This window comes from Entelurus aequoreus, linkage group LG08 (assembly GCF_033978785.1).
Source record: "Entelurus aequoreus isolate RoL-2023_Sb linkage group LG08, RoL_Eaeq_v1.1, whole genome shotgun sequence".
Taxonomy (NCBI): domain Eukaryota; kingdom Metazoa; phylum Chordata; class Actinopteri; order Syngnathiformes; family Syngnathidae; genus Entelurus; species Entelurus aequoreus.
The window spans coordinates 74,044,904-74,069,460 of record NC_084738.1 but is presented as its reverse complement, the minus strand read 5'-3'; the positions used below and the strand labels follow the sequence as shown (position 1 = coordinate 74,069,460).

At 37.4% G+C, this 24,557-nt stretch overlaps 2 protein-coding genes across 3 annotated transcripts in view; one reads left to right on the top strand and one right to left on the bottom strand.

The window, feature by feature from the left end:
* Positions 1-1,701: 1,701 nt before the first annotated feature.
* LOC133656300 (histone-lysine N-methyltransferase PRDM9-like) lies at positions 1,702-19,783 on the top strand. 2 transcript variants are annotated; one of them, XM_062057317.1, is made up of 7 exons: positions 1,702-1,805; positions 1,866-1,976; positions 6,878-6,961; positions 7,034-7,311; positions 12,394-12,461; positions 14,283-14,473; positions 17,774-19,783. In XM_062057317.1, the coding sequence occupies exons 2-7, from the start codon at positions 1,880-1,882 to the stop codon at positions 19,567-19,569; spliced, it is 2,514 nt and encodes an 837-aa protein (XP_061913301.1). In that variant the 5' UTR covers positions 1,702-1,805; positions 1,866-1,879; the 3' UTR covers positions 19,570-19,783. The 2 variants fall into 2 exon arrangements, with proteins under 2 accessions (XP_061913301.1, XP_061913300.1); XM_062057316.1 differs by lacking the exons at positions 1,702-1,805; positions 1,866-1,976 and adding an exon at positions 2,027-2,392 and having other exon boundaries at positions 17,774-19,779.
* Positions 19,784-21,031: 1,248 nt separating this feature from the next.
* The window catches only part of ppp1r9bb (protein phosphatase 1, regulatory subunit 9Bb), a 53,145-nt gene continuing 49,619 nt past the window's right edge, over positions 21,032-24,557 (bottom strand). The window contains exon 11 of the mRNA XM_062057318.1: positions 21,032-22,144. Coding sequence (XP_061913302.1) covers positions 22,094-22,144 — 51 coding nt within the window. The 3' untranslated portion in view covers positions 21,032-22,093. The remainder of the gene's footprint in view (positions 22,145-24,557) is intronic.

Genomic DNA, 24,557 nt, shown 5'->3' with positions numbered 1-24,557 from the left:
AAAAAAATAAAAATACTTTTTTTTTTTTTTTAAAAAGGGTTATCGAGCGTGACGCCTAAATCGGAACAGACGGCTTTTACTCCGAAAGTCTTCACCCGTCAACTTCCGGACAGGAGTTCGGTCGGCTAGCTAGTTTCGTTTTAACGTATTTCCGGTGTCGGATGTAAACAATTCGGATGAAATGGACGCATTTGAAGTACAAACAGGTTATCGAACGTCTACATAAATGTTGATTCAATGAAAGTAAGGCCTACATTTTGTAATTGGTTTACAATTATCAATCAAATCTTGGAGAATGATTAAGAGCACAAAAGCCCTTAAATTCGATATCTCTGTTAAAAACATTTAAAGTGATTTAGGTAGCCCTTTCGTTCATATTTTTGTATTATTATTATTTAATACACTATCTGTATTTTCTTTCCTTGATGTTGAAAGTGCCTTGACTTTTGTGTTAATTATAAATGTATGTTTGTTGTTCAATAAATTAAAAAAAAAAAAAGGTTATTGAAAGTGACACCTAAATCGGAACAGACGGCTTTTACTCCGAAAGTCTTCACCCGTCAACTTCCGGACAGGAGTTCGGTCGGCTAGCTAGTTTCGTTTTAACGTATTTCCGGTGTCGGATGTAAACAATTCGGATGAAATCGACGCATTTGAAGTACAAACAGGTTATCGAACGTCTGCATAAATGTTGATTTAATGAAAGTAAGGCCTACATTTTCTTATTGGTTTACAATTATCAATCAAATCTTGGAGAATGATTAAGAGCACAAAAGCCCTTAAATTCGATATCTCTGTTAAAAACATTTAAAGTGATTTAGGTAGCCATTTTGTTCATATTTTTGTATTATTATTATTTAATACTCTATCTGTATTTTCTTTCCTTGATGTTGAAAGTGCCTTGACTTTTGTGTGAATTATAAATGTATGTTTGTTGTTCAATAAAAAAAAAAGGTTATTGAACGTGTCACCTAAATCGGAACAGACGGCTTTTACTCCGAAAGTCTTCACCCGTCAACTTCCGGACAGGAGTTTGGTCGGCTAGCTAATTTCGTTTGAACGTATTTCCGGTGTCGGATCTAAATAATTCGGATGAAATCGACGCATTTTAAAGTACAAACAGGTTAAAAACATTTAAAGGGATTTAGGTAGCCCTTTTTTTTTTCCCCCAGATTTTTGTATTATTATTATTTGATACTCTATCTGTATTTTCTTTCCTTGATGTTGAAAGTGCCTTGACTTTTGTGTGAATTATAAATGTATGTTTGTTGTAAAAAAAAATTTAAAAAAAGGTTTTTGAACGTGACACCTAAATCGGAACAGACGGCTTTTACTCCGAAAGTCTTCACCCGTCAACTTCCGGACAGGAGTTTGGTCGGCTAGCTAATTTCGTTTGAACGTATTTCCGGTGTCGGATGTAAATAATTCGGATGAAATCGACGCATTTTAAAGTACAAACAGGTTAAAAACATGTAAAGGGATTTAGGTAGCCCTTTTTTTTTTTTTTTCCCCAGATTTTTGTATTATTATTATTTGATACTCTATCTGTATTTTCTTTCCTTGATGTTGAAAGTGCCTTGACGTTTGTGTGAATTATAAATGTATGTTTGTTGTTAAAAAAAAAATTAATAATAATAATAAAAAAGGTTATTGAACGTGACGCCTAAATCGGAACAGACGGCTTTTACTCCGAAAGTCTTCACCCGTCAACTTCCGGACAGTTGTTCGGTCGGCTAGCTACTTTCGTTTTTTAACGTATTTCCGGTGGGGTTTTTTTGCGGACTGTCCGAACAAGCTTCTCGTCGGTGAGTTAAAACACTCAAGTGAACGTTTTCTAAACGATAACGTTGTTTTTGTTCCCGCAGAGCGAGTTCGCCCCATGTCGAGCGCGGCCAACGCCGTGGAGTGGGTCGAGTCCACCGGGGCTGTTTTCATCATAGAAGGCTGCCTGCCGGCGGACAGCATTACTACAGCAGGTTCGCACACTAATAACTAGTTATTAGATGTATTGATATGGTGAAATATTGTAATATTTAAGCTTACGGTGAACGATTTTGAATTAACTCATTTTTGACGGTAAAGTCACCGTTCTACATATCCGCTTGGGGGCGCTGCTTCAGTGATTGGCTGAATGTTGATCCGGGCGGAAGTCGCAGAAGAAGGGCCCCAAAAAAAACAAACATGGCGGAGGCGGGCGGTGAAGTTATTAATCTGAAAGACGCGCCAGCGTCGTTGAAATCGAAAGTGTGGGTTCACTTTGGCTTTTATAGCGCGGACGGCACCAAGCTGGACAAGGACTTTGCCGTGTGCAAGAAGTGTCTCACCAGGATACGATACACGGGCAGCACGACGAACATGCACAGCCACCTGGCGCACCACCACCCGGAGCTGTGTAAGACTAATGTTGACTTTTCTCACGCAAATTGTATTTATTGTTATTATTTTTAGACTAAATTAAGAACTAATGTAGCCCCAATACGGTTAGCATGTGTCGACTACCAAGTTATGACGGCTGCAAAATTAGCCAAATTTTTTTTTAGCATGTTAGCTTAAAGTTAGCATGCTAACAGTTAGCATGTTTAAAGTACTAAGTTACATGATTTACAAGATTGGCTAAAAAGTTGGCAGGTGTCAACTACTAAGTTTTGTGACTCTGTAGGGTATGGCTACAAAAAGTTAGCATGCTAGCTTAACATTAGCATACTTACAGCCTGCATTTTTCAAGTACCAAGTAATATGTCTCCTAGGTGTACAGCTACAAAATTAGCTATAATAAAAGTTAGCATGTGTCAACTACCAAGTTATGACTTTGAGGGGTACGGCTGCAAAATTGGCAAAGAAAAATTTCCGCATGTTAGCTTAAAGTTAGCATGCTAACAGTTAGCATGTTTCAAGTACTAAGTTACATGATTTACAAGATTGGCTAAAAAGTTGGCAGGTGTCAACTACTAAGTTTTATGACTCTGTAGCGTATGGCTGTAAAATTGGCACCAAAATAAAAAGTTAGCATGCTAGCTTAACATTAGCATACTTACAGCCTGCATTTTTCAAGTACCAAGTAATATGACTCCTCTGTGTACAGCTACAAAATTAGCTATAAAATAAAAGTTAGCATGTGTCAACTACCAAGTTATGACTTTGAGGGGTACGGCTGCAAAATTGGCAAAACATTTTTACGCATGTTAGCTTAAAGTTAGCATGCTAACAGTTAGCATGTTTCAAGTACTAAGTTACATGATTTACAAGAGTGGCAAAAAAGTTGGCAGGTGTCAACTACAAAGTTTTATGACTCTTTAGCGTTTGGCTGTAAAATTGGTAAAAAAAAATTAAAAAAAGTTAGCATGCTAGCTTAACATTAGCATACTTACAGCCTGCATTTTTCAAGTACCAAGTACTATGACTCCTCGGTGTACAGCTACAAAATTAGCTATAAAAAAAGTAAGCATGTGTCAACTAGCAAGTTATGACTGGGATGTTGACGGCTGTAAAATTTGCTAAAAAATATTAGCATGCTAACAGCTAGCGCGTTATAAGTACCAAGTCGTATGACTCTTAAGGTGTACGGCAACAAAATTGGCTAAAAAAAATCTGCATGCGGCAACCACTGGCTGAGGTGTATGGTTGCAAAACTGGCTAGAAAAGTTAGCATGCTAGCTTAACATTAGCATACTTACAGCTAGCATTTTTCAAGTACCAAGTAATATGACTCCTGCAAGATTAGCTATAAAAAAAAAAGTTAGCATGTATCAACTACCAAGTTATGACTCTGAGGTGGACGGCTGTAAAATTAGCTAGAAAAAAGTTAGCATGCTAACAGCTAGCATGTTTCAAGTACCAAGGTATATGACTCTGAGGTGTGCGGCTACATAATTGGCTAAAAAGTTAGCATGCTAATGTTAACACGCTTGCAGGTAGTGTGTCAACTGCCAAGTTGCACGACTGAGGTGTATATCTGCAAAAAGTTTGCATGCTAATGTTAACATGCTACTAATAATAATAGACTTTATTTATATTATTCACATGTGAATAATTCTGCATAATAGACTGTATGTTATTCACATGTGAATAATGCTGTATAATAGACTGTATTTTTGTTATTCACATGTGAATAATGCTGCATAATAGACTGTATGTTATTCACATGTGAATAATGCTGTATAATAGACTGTATTTGTGTTATTCACATGTGAATAATGCTGTATAATAGACTGTATTTTTGTTAATCACATGTGAATAATGCTGTATAATAGACTGTATTTATATTATTCACATGTGAATTATGCTGTATAATAGACTGTATTTTTGTTATTCACATGTGAATAATGCTGTATAATAGACTGTATTTATATTATTCACATGTAAAAATACCTTAATGTTTATTGTCTATTGTGAGCAAACTGTGGTGCTGAATTTCCCCCAGGGATCAATAAAGTACTTTCTATTCTATTCTATTCTATTCTAACATGCTCTAAGTCAGGGGTCACCAACCTTTTTGGAACCAAGAGCTACTTCTTGGGTAGTGATTAATGCGAAGGGCTACCAGTTTGATACACACTTAAATAAATTGCCAGAAATAGCCAATTTGCTCAATTTACCTTTAACTCTACGTTATTATTAATAATTAATGATATTTACACTTAATTGAACGGTTTAAAATAGGAGAAAACACGAAAAAAATGACAATACAATTTTGAAACATAGTTTATCTTCAATTTCGACTCTTTAAAATTCAAAATTCAACCGAAAAAAAGAAGAGAAAAACTAGCTAATTCGAATCTTTTTGAAACAATTAAAAAAAAGAATTCATGGAACATCATTAGTAATTTTTCCTGATTAAGATTCATTTTAGAATTTTGATGACATGTTTTAAATAGGTTAAAATCCAATCTGCACTTTGTTAGAATATATAACAAATTGGACCAAGCTATATTTCTAACAAAGACAAATCATTATTTCTTCTAGATTTTCCAGAACAAAAATTTTAAAAGAAATTCAAAAGACTTTGAAATAAGATTTAAATTTGATTCTACAGATTTTCTAGATTTGCCCGAATAATTTTTTGGAATTTTAATCATAATAAGTTTGAAGAAATATTTCACAAATATTCTTCGTCGAAAAAACAGAAGCTAAAATGAAGAATTAAATTAAAATGTATTTATTATTCTTTACAATAAAAAAAATAAATTTACTTGAACTTTGATTTAAATTGTCAGGAAAGAAGAGGAAGGAATTTGAAAGGTAAAAAGGTATATGTGTTTAAAAATCCTAAAATCATTTGTAAGGTTGTATTTTTTCTCTAAAATTGTCTTTCTGAAAGTTATAAAAAGCAAAGTAAAAAAATTAATTAATTTATTTAAACAAGTGAAGACCAAGTCTTTAAAATATTTTTTGGATTTTCAAATTCTATTTGAGTTTTGTCTCTCTTAGAATTAAAAATGTCGGGCAAAGCGAGACCAGCTTGCTAGTAAATAAATAAAATTAGAAAAATAGAGGCAGCTCACTGGTAAGTGCTGCTATTTGAGCTATTTTTAGAACAGGCCAGCGGGCTACTCATCTGGGGCCGTACTTATCAAGCTTCTTAGAATTACTCCTAAGAAGTCTGCTAAGAGTTGACTTAAGAGTAAATAAATTCTTCGCTGAAAGCTGCACTTAAAAGTTAGTTATCAAGCGTCTTACTCACACTTTCAGCGAAGTGTAGGACTGAATCTTAAGTGTCACACTCAGAGCTGAATTACCACATTACTATGTGCCGTAAACGGAATTTTAGGTGACGTCATTTCTGTGTCCATAGAAATGACCAATCACGGAAGGGAATCCGTTGTCTAAGAATAAAGAAATATCTTGGAAATATTTAAGTGGACATTGGGAGTGTATATTTTGACAATAAACTACAAAATAATACAAAACAAACTAGTCCCCGCCGGCACTCACGCTACCGCTCCCTCTCTTCTATCGCCCACACACTCACTGACGTCACTCACCTCACGGCCACACACATACGCTACTGTCATAACATTTTCTTTCCAATTCATTAATTAGGCAACTAATTTGAAACTGGTGTGGGTGGCTCTATATATACTAGCCCACTGCAGCCACATGCAGAAATCAACATGGAATCGAAAAGTATTAAATCTGTGACAAAAATAATACCCGCTCTGTCTAAACGATACCGTTTGATCAGCTGCTCGTCATAAAAAAAAAAAAAACATTGTTCCGTTCCCTGAACGTTGGCGCACGTCTCTCTCGCCTCAGTGCCATCCCCTGCTGGCAACTCCTAACCACTTAAGACACCTCTGAAGGTCTCTTAAATATCGTGGAGAGTAGGAGTGATTCTTAGACTTAAGAACGTTGATAAAAAGCTTTTATTCTTAAGTTTGAGAGTAGGACTACATTTTGCAAATTCTCAGGACTTAAGTGTAAAATGGCACTCTAAGAAGCTTGATAAGTACGGCCCCAGGTCCTTACGGGCTACCTGGTGCCCGCGGGCACCGCGTTGGTGACCCCTGCTCTAAGTAAACCTTTCATACACAAACGTTTGTCATCAGTATTGTTTTACCAGGGGTGTAACGGTACACAAAAATTTCGGTTCGGTACGTACCTCGGTTTAGAGGTCACGGTTCGGTTCTTTTTCGGTACAGTAAGAAAACCACAAAATATAATTTTTCTTTAAACTGCCTCAAGTTGTTGCTCAGATTGAATAAAATGACAAAACTTTTCTTCTACATATAAAAAATGCAACATTAAACAGTTTGAAGTCAACTCATCATGCTTAATTTATTACAGCATTTGGGAAGCCTGTAGTTGATTTGTATTATGTAACTGCTGCACATGCGCCCCCTAGTGGTGACAGCAATGGTTCATGTGTTTCACCTTCCAGTGATTCCGGTGCCAGAGCCAGTGAACTCACCCATCCAGAAGTTGCTGGAGAATGGAGACGACCCCGAGGGCGGAGCAGGCTTTTGTAAGCACGGCCAACGAATAGACGGCGTGAACGTCAGTCGTCAATTTCAACCTTTGCCTTCTTTGCTCCCAGGCTGTGACGAGTGTCTGATCCTCTTCCAAGACCACGACGACTCGTCCAAGGTGGGCAGCCCCTCCTTTTTCCTCGACTTCCCCGCCAGCGTCGGCGTCCCCCAGAGGGCGCTGTTGACGCTGCCCTACGGCCTGACGGTGGGCAGGTCCAGCATCCCCAGCGGGGGCGTCGGGGTCATCAACCACGGGCCGGAGGTCTCGCCCGGGATGCATTTCGGACCGTTCGAGGGCGAGGAGACCACCGTGGAGAACGCCATCACAAGTATCTTCTCTTGGGAGGTGAGACGCTTTGCATTGTAGGGCTGGACAATTCATCGGATTTCCATTTTGGCTTCTCAGGATCATAAAATATTAAAATCGAAGACGAACGGCCTGCTCAACGTGCATGCAAATTCCTGAGCTTGGTTAAGCGGAAAAAAAGAGCACGTCTCCTAGAAGTTTGGGATCTCACCATGGTTACGTTTTATTTGACACAGTGCCAGTATGCCGAATACATAATCAATAAACAACTAAAATACTTAGACCAGGGGTCACCAACGCGGTGCCCGCGGGCACCAGGTAGCCCGTAAGGACCAGATGAGTAGCCCGCTGGCCTGTTCTAAAAATAGCTCAAATAGCAGCACTTACCAGTGAGCTGCCTCTATTTTTTAAATTTTATTTATTTACTAGCAAGCTGGTCTCGCTTTGCCCGACATTTTTAATTCTAAGAGAGACAAAACTCAAATAGAATTTGAAAATCCAAAAAATATTTTAAAGACTTGGTCTTCACTTGTTTAAATAAATTCATTAATTTTTTTACTTTGCTTCTTATAACTTTCAGACAGACAATTTTAGAGAAAAAATACAACCTTAAAAATGATTTTAGGATTTTTAAACACATATACCTTTTTACCTTTTAAATTCCTTCCTCTTCCTTACTGACAATTTAAATCAATGTTCAAGTAAATGTATTTCTTTTATTGTAAAGAATAATAAATACATTTTAATTTAATTCTTCATTTTAGCTTCTGTTTTTTCGACGAAGAATATTTGTGAAATATTTCTTTAAACTTATTATGATTAAAATTCAAAAAAAATATTCTGGCAAATCTAGAAAATCTGTAGAATCAAATTTAAATCTTATTTCAAAGTCTTTTGAATTCGTTTTAAATTTTTTGTTTTGGAAAATCTAGAAGAAATAATGATTTGTCTTTGTTAGAAATATAGCTTGGTCCAATTTGTTATATATTCTAACAAAGTGTAGATTGGATTTTAACCTATTTAAAATATGTCACCAAAATTCTAAAAGTAATCTTAATCAGGAAAAATTACTAATGATGTTCCATAAATTCTTTTTTTAATTTTTTCAAAAAGATTTGAATTAGCTAGTTTTTCTCTTCTTTTTTTCGGTTGAATTTTGAATTTTAAAGAGTCGAAATTGAAGATAAACTATGTTTCAAAATTGAATTGTCATTTTTTTTTTGGTGTTTTCTCCTCTTTTAAACCTTTCAATTAAGTGTGAATATCATTAATTATTAATAATAACATAGAGTTAAAGGTAAATTGAGCAAATTGGCTATTTCTGGCAATTTATTGAAGTGTGTATCAAACTGGTAGCCCTTCGCATTAATCAGTACCCAAGAAGTAGCTCTTGCTTTCAAAAAGGTTGGTGACCCCTGACTTAGACATTTCCGCTTTCACGTAACTAAAGGCAGAGTCACAGAATTGGCCGATAAAACGCAATCCGCTGTTGAAAAAATTGACATAAATGTGAGTTAAATGCTGTCATTGTGAGGAGAATGGACATTTTTTGGGGAAAATAATGTTTGAAACCGATTATTTATCCCTGCAACACGTCTTTAACTGAACAATGTGCAGACGGTCACTTGATATCGCGACTAAATTAGGAAGCTACGGCTAGCAAAAATAATCATGCACCCTCAACGCATCTGCCCGTGTTGTTGTGAACGACATCATGGATGTCCGATCAATGTACAACCCGTCGCAACTTGAGAGTCTCTCTCTATTTTTTACCTGCCTCAAGTCGTCTCCACACTCGTCAAGCTCAGAACAGCAGCACACTTCCCTCCCTTCACAATAAAAGCGCCGTACGCAACTTCCGGTCTGACTGCGATAGCAAAATAAAGGTTAACAAAAAAAAAGTACATTGTGTAAATTTACAAAAAACATTGTGCTTTGACGTAAAATATCGGTCAAAATTGTACAAAGATGTATTGCGCAACAAATGTGGGGATTTTTGCAATTAATTACATTTCATTTATGACAGAAAAAACACACCTAATGGTGGTAAAATAACTACATTATTTTTTGTAATATATTATATTGTATAATATATATGTAATAATATATATATATTATATAATATTTTAATTTATTGTTACTATTATTATTTCACTTGTTTATTCTGCACTAGTTTATATCCGTTATTCTTTTAAATGATATTTAATGTTGAGTTTATACTCATCGGGTTATTAATCGGTATCTCAATATCAATTAAAATAATCGTGAATATTTTTTTTTGCCATAATTGTCCAGCTTCTAGTTCAAAGTATCGATACCAGTACGCAAAAGGTACATCAATAGGGGACGGCCGTGGCGCGGTCGGGAGAGTTGCCGTGCCAGCAACCTGAGGGTTCCTGGTTCGATCCCCACCTTCTACCAACCTCGTTGTGTCCTTGAGCAAGACACTTCACCCTTGCTCCTGATGGGTGGTGGTTCGGGCCTTGCATGGCAGCTCCCGCCATCAGTGTGTGAATGTGTGTGTGTGTGAATGGGTGAATGTGGAAATAGTGTCAAAGCGCTTTGAGTACCTTGAAGGTAGAAAAGCGCTACACAATTATAACCCATTTACCATTATGTAAATTTACAAAAAAATATTGTGCTTTGACCTAAAATATCGGTCAAAATTGTACAAAGATGTATTGCGCAATAAATGTGGGGATTTTTGCAATTCATTACATTTCATTTATGACAGAAAAAGCACACCTAATGGTGGTAAAATAACTACATTATTTTTTGTAATATATTTACATTTTAATTTATTGTTACTATTATTATTTCACTTGTTTATTCGTCACTAATTTATATCCGTTGTTCTTTTAAACTATATTTAATGTTGAGTTTATACTAGGGATGTCGATATTATCGGCCGATAAATGCGTTAAAATGTAATATCGGAAATTATCGGTATCGTTTTTTTTATTATCGGTATCGTTTTTTTTGTGTTTGTTTTTTAATTAAATCACCATAAAAAACACAAGATACACTTACAATTAATGCACCAACCCAAAAAACCTCCCTCCTCATTCACACAAAAGGGTTGTTTCTTTCTGTTATTAATATTCTGGTTCCTACATTATATATCAATATGTATCAATACAGTCTGCAAGGGATACAGTCCGTAAGCGCACATGATTGTGCGTGCTGCTGCTCCACTAATAGTACTAACCTTTAACAGTTAATGTTACTCATTTTCATTAATTAGTAGTTTCTATGTAACTGTTTTTATATTGTTTTACTTTCTTTTTTATTCAAGAAAATGTTTTTAATTGATTTATCTTATTTTATTTTATAATTTTTTTTTAAAAGTACCTTATCTTCACCATACCTGGTTGTCCAAATTAGACATAATAATGTGTTAATTCCACGACTGTATATATCGGTTGATATCGGTATCGGTTGATATCGGTATCGGTAATTAAAGAGTTGGACAATATCGGAATATCGGATATCGGCAAAAAGCCATTATCGGACATCCCTAGTATTTACATTTGAATTTATTGTTACTATTATTATTTCACTTTATTCGTCACTAATTTATATCCGTTGTTCTTTTAAAGGCCTACTGAAATGATTTTTTGAAATTTAAACGGGAATAGCAGATCCATTCTATGTGTCATACTTGATCATTTCGCGATATTGCCATATTTTTGCTGAAAGGATTTAGTAGAGAAAATCGACGATAAAGTTCGCAACTTTTGCTCGCTGATAAAAAAAGCCTTGCCTGTACCGGAAGTAGCGTGACGTCACAGGAGCTAGTATTCCTCACAATTCCCCGTTGTTTACAATGGAGCGAGAGAGATTCGGACTGAGAAAGTGATGATTACCCCATTAATTTGAGCGAGGATGAAAGATTTGTGGATGAGGAACGTGAGAGTGAAGGACTAGAGTGCAGTGCAGGACGTATCTTTTTTCGCTCTGACCGTAACTTAGGTACAAGCTGGCTCATTGGATTCCACACTCTCCTTTTTTTATTGTGGATCACGGATTTGTATTTTAAACCACCTCGGATACTATATCCTCTTGAAAATGAGAGTCGAGAACGCGAAATGGACATTCAGTGCCTTTTATCTCCACGACAATACATCAGTGAAATGCTTTAGCTACGAGCTAACGTGATAGCATCGTGCTTTAACTGCATATAGAAACAAAAAAATAAACCCCTGTCTGGAAGGATAGATAGAAAATCAACAATACTATTAAACCGTGGACATGTAAATACACGGTTAATGCTTTCCAGGCTGGCGAAGGTTAACAATGCTGTGCTAACGACGCCATTGAAGCTAACTTAGCAACTTAGCAACGGGACCTCACAGAGCTATGCTAAAAACATTAGCTCTCCACCTACGCCAGCCAGCCCTCATCTACTCAACACCCGTGCTCACCTGCGTTCCAGCGATCGGCAGAAGGACGAAGGACTTCACCCGATGCGTTTGGCGGCCCGGAGACGTAGGAAGTCAAGGTGAGGTCGGCGGCTAGCGCTCCAACAAAGTCCTCCTGGTTGTGTTGCTGTAGTCCACTGCTAATACACCGATCTCACCTACAACTGTCTTCTTTGCAGCCTTCATTGTTCATTAAACAAATTGCAAAAGATGTCCAGAATACTGTGGAATTATGAAATGAAAACAGAGCTTTTTGTATAGGATTCTACGGGGTACCATAACTTCCGTTATACTGACTTCGTCACGCGCATACGTCATCATACCGCGACGTTTCAGCCGGATATTTCCCGGGAAGTTTTAAATGTCACTTTATAAGTTAACCCGGCCGTATTGGCATGTGTTGCAATGTTAAGATTTCATCATTGATATATAAACTATCAGACTGCGTGGTCGCTAGTAGTGGCTTTCAGTAGGCCTTTAAACTATATTTAATGTTGAGTTTATACTCATCAGGTTATTAATCGGGATATCAATTGAAATAATCGTGATTATTATTTTTGCCATAATTGTCCAGCTTCTAGTTCAAAGTATCGATACCAGTACGTACGATACCTGCTTTAAAAAAAAAAAAAATCATCAATACTGAGTACTGTACAACCATTTGTTATCTTCATTAATACTCCCGTGTGTTCCCCTGCAGACGTACAAAGCACAGGATGATTACGCGTACATCGATGCTGCTCCGGAGTCTGTGTCCAACTGGATGAGGTGGTTTGTTGTTGTCTCATAAGATCTACTTTAGCGTGCTAATCTGTGGTGCAACCATCAAATTCTTCCCTCCGACAGGTGTTACAGATGTACGCCAAAACAAGCCCTAATGAGAACTGTGCCTTCCCCACAATCTGTCTGTCACAGTGTCAGCTATGTTGCTGTGAAATAACTCTGGAACTAATCTGTCACTGGGAATATAGAAAAGCAGTGAAGTTGTCACATTGTGTAAATGGTAAATAAAAAGAGAATACAATGATTTGCAAATCCTTTTCAACTTATATTCAATGGAATAGACTGCAAAGACAAGATATTTAACATTCAAACTGGTAAACTTTGTTATTTTTTGCAAATATTAGCTCATTTGGAATTTAATGCCTGCAACATGTTTAAAAAAAAAGCTGACACAAGTGACAAAAAAGACTGAGAAAGTTGAGAAATGCTCATTAATTTGGAGCATCCCACAGGTGAAAAGGCTAATTGGGAACAGGTGGGTGCCATGATTGGGTATAAAAGCAGCTGCCATGAAATGCTCAGTCGTTCACAAACAAGGAACGGGGGCGAGGGTCACCACTTTGTCAACAAATGCCTGAGCAAATTGTTCAAGAACAACATTTCTCAAGCAGCTATCGCAAGGAATTTAGGGATTTCACCATCTACGCTCCGTAATATCATCAAAAGGTTCAGAGAATCTGGAGAAATCACTGCCCGTAAAATTGATATTACGGACCTTGGATCCCTCAGGCGGTACTGCATCAAAAAGCGACGTCAGTGTGTAAAGGATATCACCACATGGGCTCAGGAACACTTCAGAAAACCACTGTCTGTAACTACAGTTGGTCGCTACATCTGTAAGTGCAAGTTAAAACTCTACTATCCAAAGCCATTTATCAACAACACCCAGAAACGCCACCGGCTTCGCTGGGGCCCGAGCTCATCTAAGATGGACTGAAAAGTGTTCTGTGGTCTGACGAGTCCACATTTCAAATTGTTTTTGGAAACTGTGGACGTCGTGTCCGGACCAAAGAGGAAAAGAACCATCCGGATTGTTCTAGGCGCAAAGTGTAAAAGGCAGCATGTGTGATGGTATGGGGGTGTATTAGTGCCCAAGACATGGGTAACTTACACATCTGTGAAGGCGCCATTAATGCTGAAAGGTACATACAGCTTTTGGAGCAACATATGTTGCCATCCAAGCAACGTTGTCATGGACGCCCCTGCTTATTCCAGCAAGACGATGCCATCATTCATAGTAAAAGAGTGCGGGTACTAGACTGGCCTGCCTGCAGTCCAAACATTGAAAATGTGTGGTGCAATATGAAGGCTAAAATAGCAGAAGGAACAACTTAAGCTGTTCATCAAGCAAGAATGGGAAAGAATTCCACTTCAAAAATGTGTCTCCTCAGTTCCCAAACCTTTACTGAGTGTTGTTAAAAGGAAAGGCCATGTAACACAGTGGTAAAAATGCCTTTTTTGCAATGTGTTGCTGCCATTAAATTCTAAGTTCATGATTATTTGCAAAGTTTCTCAGTGTGAACATGAAATATCTTGTCTTTGCAGTCTATTCAATTGAATATAAGTTGAAAAGGATTTGTTGTATTCTCTTTTTATTTACCATTTACACAACGTGACAACTTCACTGCTTTTGGCTTTTCCACTAACTCACGCTCACGTCATCATCCTTTTGCTCTATCCCCCAATGCACTGTTGCTTATTAGCCTCGCACATGTTAGTTATTGAAGTACCCGTTAATATTTATTGAACAAAAATGAGCACAGTTCACCCAAGTCCAATGACCTTACCTCTTCCTCGCTCTTGAAGGTACATCAACGGCGCTCGCAGAAGAGACGAGGCCAACCTGCTGGCGGTGCAGTACAAAGACCGCATCCTGTACCACTGCTGCCGCAGCATCCACCCCGGCGACGAGCTGCTGGTGTGGCCCAGCGACACGCTGCTCAGCCGCTTCAGCGCCGCGTGGACGCAAATGTTTCAGATACGGCTCAAGTCTGCAGGTACTTCCTGTTGCTCACTAGAGAACGACCGATGTGGGTTTTTTTCCAGGGCCGTTACCGATTATTAGTAGTCAAAGAGGCCGATAACTGACATTTTTTATATTGTATCTGCTGATTTAATTCTGTTGTAGTTGTAAAAAAACAAACAAACTGATACCTCTATAGAGTGGAACCTCAATTTACGAACTGAACCGGTTCTTGAACAAGGTTCACCAACCGAAAGGGTCGTCAAGTGAAAGATTTCCCCGCAAGAAACAATGAATAATTGGTTCCAGCCTTGACAAAAGTCCCTATTTTTTTTATTAAAGAATGCAATATAGTATATTAGGGATGATGTTTGATAAGAAATTATCGAGTTCGAGCCTATTATCGAACCGATTCCTTATCGATTCTCTTATCGAGTCCAGATAGGTTGTTGTATAGGGAAAAAAACACACAATATTTGGTTTAACCAAAGCTCCCTTTTATTATACAAGAAAAAAATAAAATCTAATAAATTAATAAATATTGACTGTTGTTACCCAAAGTATATTAAGTGGGATTTTTCAGAAAAACAAATATATACAGTAACACAAAAACAAGCTGTCTCTGTGATCACTATAGGTGTATAAATAATAATATAGTGTTAAATAAAATCAGTCCCTTGGGCACAAAACTGGAAATAATACAGCTCTCCAAAAAGTGCACTTCTGCTGCTATTGGAACATAACTGTTTGTTATGATGCTTTGACATTTTTGCACTTTATTTCTTTATTGAAAGAAAATTCTATGAAGAGAAAAGTTGTTTGCAAATGTGGTGGGGGGCGGGGGGTGTATATTGTAGCGTCCCGGAAGAGTTAGTGCTGCAAGGGATTCTGGGTATTTGTTCTGTTGTGTTACGGTGCGGATGTCCTCCCGAAATGTGTTTGTCATTCTTCTTTGTTGTGGGTTCACAGTAGGGCTGCAACAACTAATTGATTATAAAAATAGGTGGCGATTAATTTAGTCATCGATTCGTTGGATCTATGCTATGCGCATGCGCAGAGGCAATATTTTTTTATAATTTAAAAAAAATATATATTTAATTTTTTGTTTTTTTTGTAAACCTTTATTTATAAACTGCAACATTTACAAACAGCTGAGAAACAATAATCAAAATAAGTATGGTGCCAGTATGCTGTTTTTTTTCAATAAAATACTGGAAAGGATAGAAATGTAGTTTGTCTCTTTTATCCGATTATTAATCGATTAATCGAAGTAATAATCGACAGATTAATCGATTATCAAATTAATTGTTAGCTGCAGCCCTAGTTCACAGTGTGGCGCATATTTGTAACAGTGTTGAACTTGTTTATACGTCCACCCTCATTGTGACCTGTATGGCTGTTGACCAAGTCCGTGTACACAGCGGCGTTTTAAAATGTCATAAATGTTACTTTTTGAAACCGATACTGATAATTTCCGATATTACATTTTAAAGCTTTTATCGGCCGATAATATCGGACTGCCGATATTATCGGACATCCCTAGTTTAAACCATAACCAAGCATGCATGACTATAGCTCTTGTCTCAAAGTAGGTGTACTGTCACCACCTGTCACATCACACCCTGACTTATTTGGAGTTTTTTGCGGTTTTCCTGTGTGTAGTGTTTTAGTTCTTGTCTTGCGCTCCTATTTTGGTGGCTTTTTCTCTTTGGTATTTTCCTGTAGCAGTTTCATGTCTTCCTTTGAGCGATATTTCCCCGCAGCTACTTTGTTTTATCAATGAAGAAGATTTCCGTTGTTTTTATCCTTCTTTGTGGGGACATTGTTGATTGTCATGTCATGTTCGGATGTACTTTACGAACGCCGTCTTTGCTCCACAGTAAGTCTTTGCTGTCGTCCAGCATTCTTTTTTTGTTTACTTTGCAGCCAGTTCAGTTTTAGTTCAACCCATTTACCATTTAAGGAAAGAAGAAAGTGAATAAATGTTTAAAACTGAACACATTTACGTATGCATAAAAATGTGTTTTCTTTTGTATAATGTTTTTTTAATGAATTACCGTTTGTGATAACCTTTTTCCAAAACACAATATAGAATGTGAGATATAATGGCTTAATGCATGCATTTATCATTTGTTTTCACAACGGTTACAAAAATGTGGGACCCCCATTTTTATGACTTGATGGGGTCCCTTGGGCCCCATTTTGAAAATGCCTAGCGCCAACACTGTTATATTAATATGATGGATGTATAATTGGTTATTAAAAGTTCGACTTGTGCCTTGTTTACTTACAATCAGAAATATCAAGCAGCTAAAATGTGCCAAATATTGTAAGTGTTTCCTCTCATGTTTTGTAATGGAGGTAAAATGGGTGTAATTTGGAATTTTTTTATGATGTATGGATTAGGGATGTCCGATAATGGCTTTTTGCCGATAATCCGATATTGTCCAACTCTTTAATTACCGATACTGATATCAACCGATACCGATATCAACCGATATATGCAGTCGTGGAATTAACACATTATTATGCCTAATTTGGACAACCAGGTATGGTGAAGATAAGGTACTTTAAAAAAAATAAAATAAAATAAGATAACTAAATTAAAAACATTTTCTTGAATAAAAAATAAAGTAAAACAATATAAAAACAGTTACATAGAAACTAGTAATTCATGAAAATGAGTAAAATGAAGTGTTAAAGGTTAGTACTATTAGTGGAGCAGCAGCACGCACAATCATGTGGGCTTACGGACTGTATCCCTTGCAGACTGTATTGATATATATTGATATATAATGTAGGAACCAGAATATTGATAACAGAAAGAAATGGGGGGAGGGAGGTTTTTTGGGTTGGTGTATCTTGTGTTTTTTATGTTGATTTAATAAAAAAACCCACCAAAAAAACAAAAAAAAACCGATACAGATAATAAAAAAAACGATACCGATAATTTCCGATATTACATTTTAACGCATTTATCGGCTGATAATATCGGGACATCCCTAGTATGGATATATTTTTATAATATCCACAAAGGTCAGTGAGGCATCACAAATGTTGGACTTTTCACATTTTCAACCTCTTGATGTCTGTCTGGGCCAATTTGAAAACGTCGGCGGGGTCCACGAGGCCCGCCGGCCCTAGTTTGGACATCCCTGATATGAACCTTTAAAGACGGAAAAGAATGTAAATAGGGGCGTTTGTGAATCGAGGTTCCACTGTAGGTCAAAATGCCAAATATGGGCACGGTTGATAATCGGTCGATCTCCATCAGTGACCACACAGTTGCTGTTCAGAACATCTTCAAAAAGTGATTTCCTCCTCTAATGTGCAGAGAACATCCCACCTGATATGCCTCAGGTCTTCCTGTGCGTCCGTTGCCAGCTGACCTTCACCACCGAGGCCTTCCTCCAGCGCCACGCCGACCGCTTCCACTCCGCCGAGGTTGAAAACGCCGAAAACGGCCTCCGCGCGTCATCCTCCCCGACGCCGCCGCCGCCGGTCGACCCCGACAAGGTTCTGAGCTGCTCCACCTGCGGCAAGGCCTTCAAGCACGCGTCGTACCTGAAGCGACACGAGCTGTGCGTGCACGCCAACAAGCGGCCGTACTGCTGCACGCTGTGCCGGCGGAGCTTCAACCAGGCGTCGGGCCTGATCCGCCACCAGCTGGCGCACAGGAAGTGCGGCGCGTTGAGAGCGCCGGAAGTGAAGGAGGAGGGTGCCGCAGCGGGCGAGCCGAGTGAAGCGATGGAGGCGGAGGAAGGTGCGGAACCAAACCAGGAGGCGGAGAACTATTCCAGCGGTTGCTCCGAGTGCGGGAAGCGCTTCCAGAACGACGCCTGCCTGAAGAAGCACACGCTGCTGGTGCACGACAAGCTGCGCTCCTTTGTGTGCAGCGTCTGCCAGCGCCGCTTCGGACAGTTCAGCGACCTGCAGCGACACCTCAAGCAGCACCGCCGGCAGCGGAAGGCTCCGCCTCCCGACATGCCCTTCAGCTGCGCCGCCTGCTCGCTCGCCTTCGCCAGCGTGGACCTCCTGCAGCAGCACATCCTCGCCGGCCACTCGGAGGAGAGGCCGGACGAGAGCGACCCCGACTACGTCCCCCGGTCCTCGGAGCGCGCGGAGACGTGTCAGCGGCCCCGGCGGCACGGCTCCGCCTCCAAGATCTCCGCCATCACGCGGCTCATCGCTCCCAGGCGGCGAGCGTGCAGGAAGGGCGCGCCGGAAGACGAGAAGCCCGCCAAGTGGTTCAGCTGCAACGGCTGCGGGCAAACCTACGCCGACCCGGACGAGCTGCGGGCGCACGCCTGCGCCGACAAGCCGCACGTCTGCTCGCACTGCGGCGCCGCCTTCAGCAAGCGGACCTTCCTCAGGAGACACGAGCAGAACGTCCACCGGACCATCAAGTCCTGCTGCTGCGAGCTCTGCGGCAAAGTCTTCACGGCCGCCGCCGCCCTGGAGAAGCACCAGCAGACGGACGCCTGCAGGAAGTACTACTACTCCTCGGAGCTCTTCTCCTGCCCCCACTGCCAGTTCTCCTTCACCGCCAAGAGCTACCTGGCCAAGCACGTCCGGAGGCACCACCCGCTGACGTACCTGTCCACGCCGCCGGAGGACGGAGGCGGGGAGCTCCTGTGCCCGCACTGCGGGAAGCGTTACCTGGGCGCCGGCGCCTTCAAAAGCCACGCCTGCTTCCAGCAGCAGGTGAAGGTGCTCTACCTCTGCAACGACTGCGGCAAGGGCTTCCCCAACCCCAACGCCCTCAAGCGCCACCGCCGCACGCACACGGGCGAGAAGCCCTACGCCTGCCCGCACTGCGGCAAGAGCTTCGCCGAGTCGGGCCAGCTCACCGTGCACACGCGCACGCACACCGGCGAGCGGCCGTACCTGTGCACCAACTGCGGCGAGCGCTTCCGGCAGTCGGGCGACCTGAAGCGGCACGAGCGCAAGCACACGGGCGTGAAGCCGCACGCCTGCGACGAGTGCTGCAAGAGCTTCAGCCGCCCGCAGAGCCTCAAGGCCCACAAGCTGCTGCACCGCGGCCAGCGCCTCTTCTCCTGCGCGCAGTGCGGCAAGAGCTTCTCCCGGAACTACCACCTGCGGAGGCACCACCTGAAGATGCACCCCTAGGAGCCCGGAGTGATGAATATGTAAATAAAAACACGCACATCATCTTCACTGTTGACCATTTAATCCACAAAACAATGCAAAGCATGTGCACTGTACAAGCCTTATTATTATTATTATTATTATTGTTTTTAAGAAAAATACTCACAACCATGCCGGTTTTTTCCCCATTAGCCTGATATATTACCGTATTTTTCGGAGTATAAGTCGCACCAGCCGAAAAGCATAATAAAGAAGGAAAAAATCATATATAAGTCGCAATTTTGGGGGGAAATTTATTTGATAAAATTCAACACCAAGAATAAACATTTGTACGGAGCCCCTAAAGGGACATGGGGGAAAAAAAATTTTTTATAATTATTGTTTTTTTTATTGTTTTTTTTAGACATGTATTAAATTTTTTTAAAAAGTATTTTTTTTAATTTTTTTATAACTTTATAAAAAGTTTCTCGTGCGCACGAGAAACTTTTTATAAAGTTATAAAAAAAAAAAAAAATTTTTTTTAGACATGTATCTTGAGCGCACAAGATACATGTCTAAAAAAAAATTTAAAAAATTTAAAATTTACAATTAAAATTTTTTTTTTTATGCACGAGAAACTTTCTATAAAGTTAAAAAAAAAAGTATATTATTTTTTTTATAATTTTTTTAGACATGTATCTCGTGCGCACAAGATACATGTCTAAAAAAAAATTTTAAAATGTAAAATTTACATTTAAATTTTTTTTTTTATAACTTTATAAAAATGTTATCGTGCACACGAGAAACTTTCTATAAAGTTAAAAAAAAAAAAAAAACATTTTTAATAATTTTTTTAGACATGTATCTCGTGCGCACGAGAAACTTTCTTGTGTGCACAAGATACATATCTAAAAAAATTTAAAATATGTAAAATTTACATTTTTTTTATATTTATTTTTTATAACTTCATAAAAAGTTTCTCGTGCACACGAGAAACTTTCTATAAAGTTATAAAAAAATATATATTGTTAAATTTTTTTTTTTTTTTAGACATGTTTCTCGTGCGCACAAGATACATGTCTAAAAAATTTTTAAAAATGTAAAATTTACATTTAAATTTTTTTTTTGTATATAACTATATAAAGTTTTTCGTGCGCACGAGAAACTATCTTGTGCGCACGAGATACATATCTAAAAAAATTTAGATTTAAAAATATATTTTTTTTATAACTTTATAAAAAGTTTCTCGTGTGCACGAGAAACTTTTTATAAAGTTATAAAAAAAATAAAAACAATTAAAAAAATTTTTTTTTAGACATGCTTCTCATGCGCACAAGATACATGTCTAAAAAAAATTTAAAAAATGTAAAATTTACATTTACATTTTTTTTTTTTTTATATATATATAACTATAAAAACTTTTTCGTGCGCACGAGAAACTATCTTGTGCGCACGAGATACATGTCTAAAAAATTAATAAAAATATTACAACATTTTTCCCCCCATGTCCCTTTAGGGGCTCCGTACATTTGAAAGGCAATTTAAAATAAATAAAGAATAGTGAACAACAGGCTGAATAAGTGTACGTTATATGAGGCATAAATAACCAACTGGTATGTTAACGTAACATATTATGGTAAGAGTCATTCAAATAACTATAACATATAGAACATGCTATACGTTTACCAAACAATCTGTCACGCTGATATACGTCTAGTCTCTTACGTGAATGAGATAAATAATATTATTTGATATTTTACGGTGTTGTGTTAATAATTTCACACATAAGTCGCTCCGCAGTATAAATCGCACCCCCGATTTATAGTTTTCCAAACTATGAAAAAAACTGCGACTTATAGTCCGAAAAATACGGTACTTTTGTCCATTTATTCATGACATGACACAGAATTGAGTTTTGTCCTTTTATAAATATGAAGATGGACACAAGGCGCTGCGCTCCCGTTCAGGCAGTGTGTTACGTTCTTTTCCCTCCCCCCCCACCCCCCACGTTGTTGTGCTACACGCCGCCGTCACACGTGCAGCTGCTGGTTCCCGGACTTTTAGAAACGCCTTCTTACTTGCGAGTCCGTATGTAAAAAATAGGAATAATACACGGAAAAAACACTTCCCAAAGGTAGGCAGCAGGTGGTTGCCATGGTTACACGACGGTTATTGTTCTCTCGGCGGCTCCGTTTTTTTGTTTTTTTTTAAATCCCTCGGCGTCACGCCCGCACCTCAATCTAGTCTAATTAGACTTTAGGTTATATTAAAACTCTTGTTAAAACACTTAATGACGTCTGTACGCTGGAAAAAAGCTCACAAAACTAGAAAGATCCGAGGAGGGACTTTTCCTTTTCTTTTCTTTTGGCAATTACAAAGCAAAAAGCCCAATGTTGTCACCCAAAAACCAAAAAAAAAAATCACAAATTAGGGTTTTTTTTTTTAATACTGGAGTTTGCTCGGCTTTCGGTAGAAACTAGAAAGTGAGGGTTTGAACGCGGAGGCGATACGTAAGAGGATGCGAGACGAGAGATACCCTGCAGCTCGTTGTGCTCTCCTTTCTTCCTCATAAAGGTTCTGATTTCAGCTCTTCTACCTGACACTCCAAGTCGGCCACCTGCAGGACAGCACAGGAACAACACCACTGCAATATTAAACACTGGATTACTTGGTACTTTTCATCATATTCAACTTAGTTTAACTAAATAAAACTTGATGAGTTAATCACAAAGATTATTAAGGCTGATTACAATAATAAATAATCACAAAAATATATTTACATTATATCTAAATGTTTTTTTTTTAATATTCAATCAAATTAAAGTGCAAATCATAATTTTGGTACTTAAATATTTTTTTACAGACTTCTGTTTGATATTGTCATTACTGCCACAAGTGGTGGACAAGTGTATTACAACTGAGTAATGTTTGGCAGCCCGTTAGGGGGCGCAACAGTGGGCCCCGCCCTATGGTGAAGAAACACTTTTCAAAGGTACTTTTTATTCCTTTTGGGCCTAACATCCATCCATCCATTTTCTACCGCTTATTCCCAGTAATCTGTTCCAAAAGGTCAGACCAAGTCCTTGTTTTTATTTGACCTACTATTCAAATGTTACCTTTTTGTTTACCTTCAATTTAACTTTGAACCTTTATAACGTTTCAATTACCTTCTTTGACCATTGTGTACCTTCTATTTAAGATTGACCTTTTATCTCTTAATTAACTTTCACCCATTTTATTACTTTCTATACACTTTTGACCATCTTTTATGTTGTTTTATCTTATTTTACCTTCTAAATTCCTTCTTTTACCTTTTATCTAGCTTTGTTCCACCTTATTTTACCTTTAATTGACTTCTATTACATTCTATTTACCCTTTGTTACCTTCTATTTAACATTTTACTGTTTAATTACCTTATTTTACCTTTTATCTAGATTTTTTTTCCACCTTATTTGACCTTATATTACATTCTATTTACCTTATTTTACATCTAATTTACTTCTATTTACCTTATTTTACCTTCTATTTAACATTTTACAATTTAATTACCCTTTACCTTTGATCTAGCTTTTTTCCACCTTATTTTACCTTTAATTTACTTATATTGCATTCTATTTACCTTATTTTACATTTAATTGACTTCTATTACCTTCTATTTACCTTATTTTACCTTATATTTAAGTTGTTTTACTTTTTAATTACCTTTTATCTATCTTTTTTCCACCTTATTTTACCTTTAATTTACTTATATTACATTCTATTTACCTTATTTTACATCTAATTTACTTCTATTTACCTTATTTTACCTTCTATTTAACATTTTACAATTTAATTACCCTTTACCTTTGATCTAGCTTTTTTCCACCTTATTTTACCTTTAATTTACTTATATTGCATTCTATTTACCTTATTTTACATTTAATTGACTTATTACCTTCTATTTACCTTATTTTACCTTCTATTTAACATTTTACTTTTTAATTACCTTTTACCTTTTATCTAGCTTTTTCCACCTTGTTTTACCTTTAATTTACTTCTATTACATTTTATTTACCTTATTTTGCATTTAATTTACTTCTATTACATTCTATTTACCTTATTTTACCTTCTATTTAACTTATTTTGGTTTATAATTACCTTCTTTTATCTAGCTTTTTCCCACCTTATGTTACCTTTTAATTTACTTATTACATTATATTTACCTTATTTTACATCTAATTTACTTCTATTACTTTCTATTTACCTTATTTAACCTTGTATTTAACATTTTACTTTTTAATTACCTTTTATCTATTTTTTCCCCACCTTATTTTACCTTTAATTTACTTATATTACATTCTCTTTACCTTATTTTACATCTAATTTACTTCTATTACCTTGTATTTAAGTTACTTTACTTTTTAATTACCTTTTACCTTTTATCTAGCTTTTTTTCACCTTACCTTTAATTTACTTCTATTACATTCTATTTACCTTATTTAACATTTAATTTACTTCTATTACCTTCTATTTAACATTTTACTATTTAATTACCTTTTACATTTTACCTAGCTTTTTTCCACCTTATTTTACCTTTAATTTACTTATATTACATTCTATTTACTTTATTTTACCCTATGTTTACCTTATTTTACCTTTAATTTACTTGTATTACCTTCTATTTAACATTTTACTGTTTAATGAATTACCTTTTATCTAGCTTTTTCCACCTTATTTGACCTTTAACTTACTTATTACATTCTATTTACCTTATTTTACATTTAATTTACTTCTATTACATTCTATTTACCTTCTATTTAACTTATTTTAGTTTTTAATTACCTTTTATCTAGCTTTTTTTTCCCACCTTATCTTACCTTTTAATTTACTACTATTACATTTTATTCATCTTACTTATATGACCTTTTAATGTACTACTATTACATTCTATTCATCTTACTTATATGACCTTCTATTTAACCTATTTTACTTTTTAATTACCTTCTTTTACCTTTTTATCTAGCTTTTTTTCCAACTTATTGTACCTTTT

What these genes read in the sequence shown, in the direction of transcription:
- LOC133656300 (XM_062057316.1), top strand. Translation starts at nt 2,182, where the DNA reads ATGGCGGAGGCGGGCGGTGAAGTTATTAATCTGAAAGACGCGCCAGCG. An exon ending in GCACCACCACCCGGAGCTGT is followed by an intron (nt 2,393 to 6,877) that starts GTAAGACTAATG and finishes TTCACCTTCCAG; the next exon opens with TGATTCCGGTGCCAGAGCCA. An exon ending in CAAGTATCTTCTCTTGGGAG is followed by an intron (nt 7,312 to 12,393) that starts GTGAGACGCTTT and finishes GTTCCCCTGCAG; the next exon opens with ACGTACAAAGCACAGGATGA.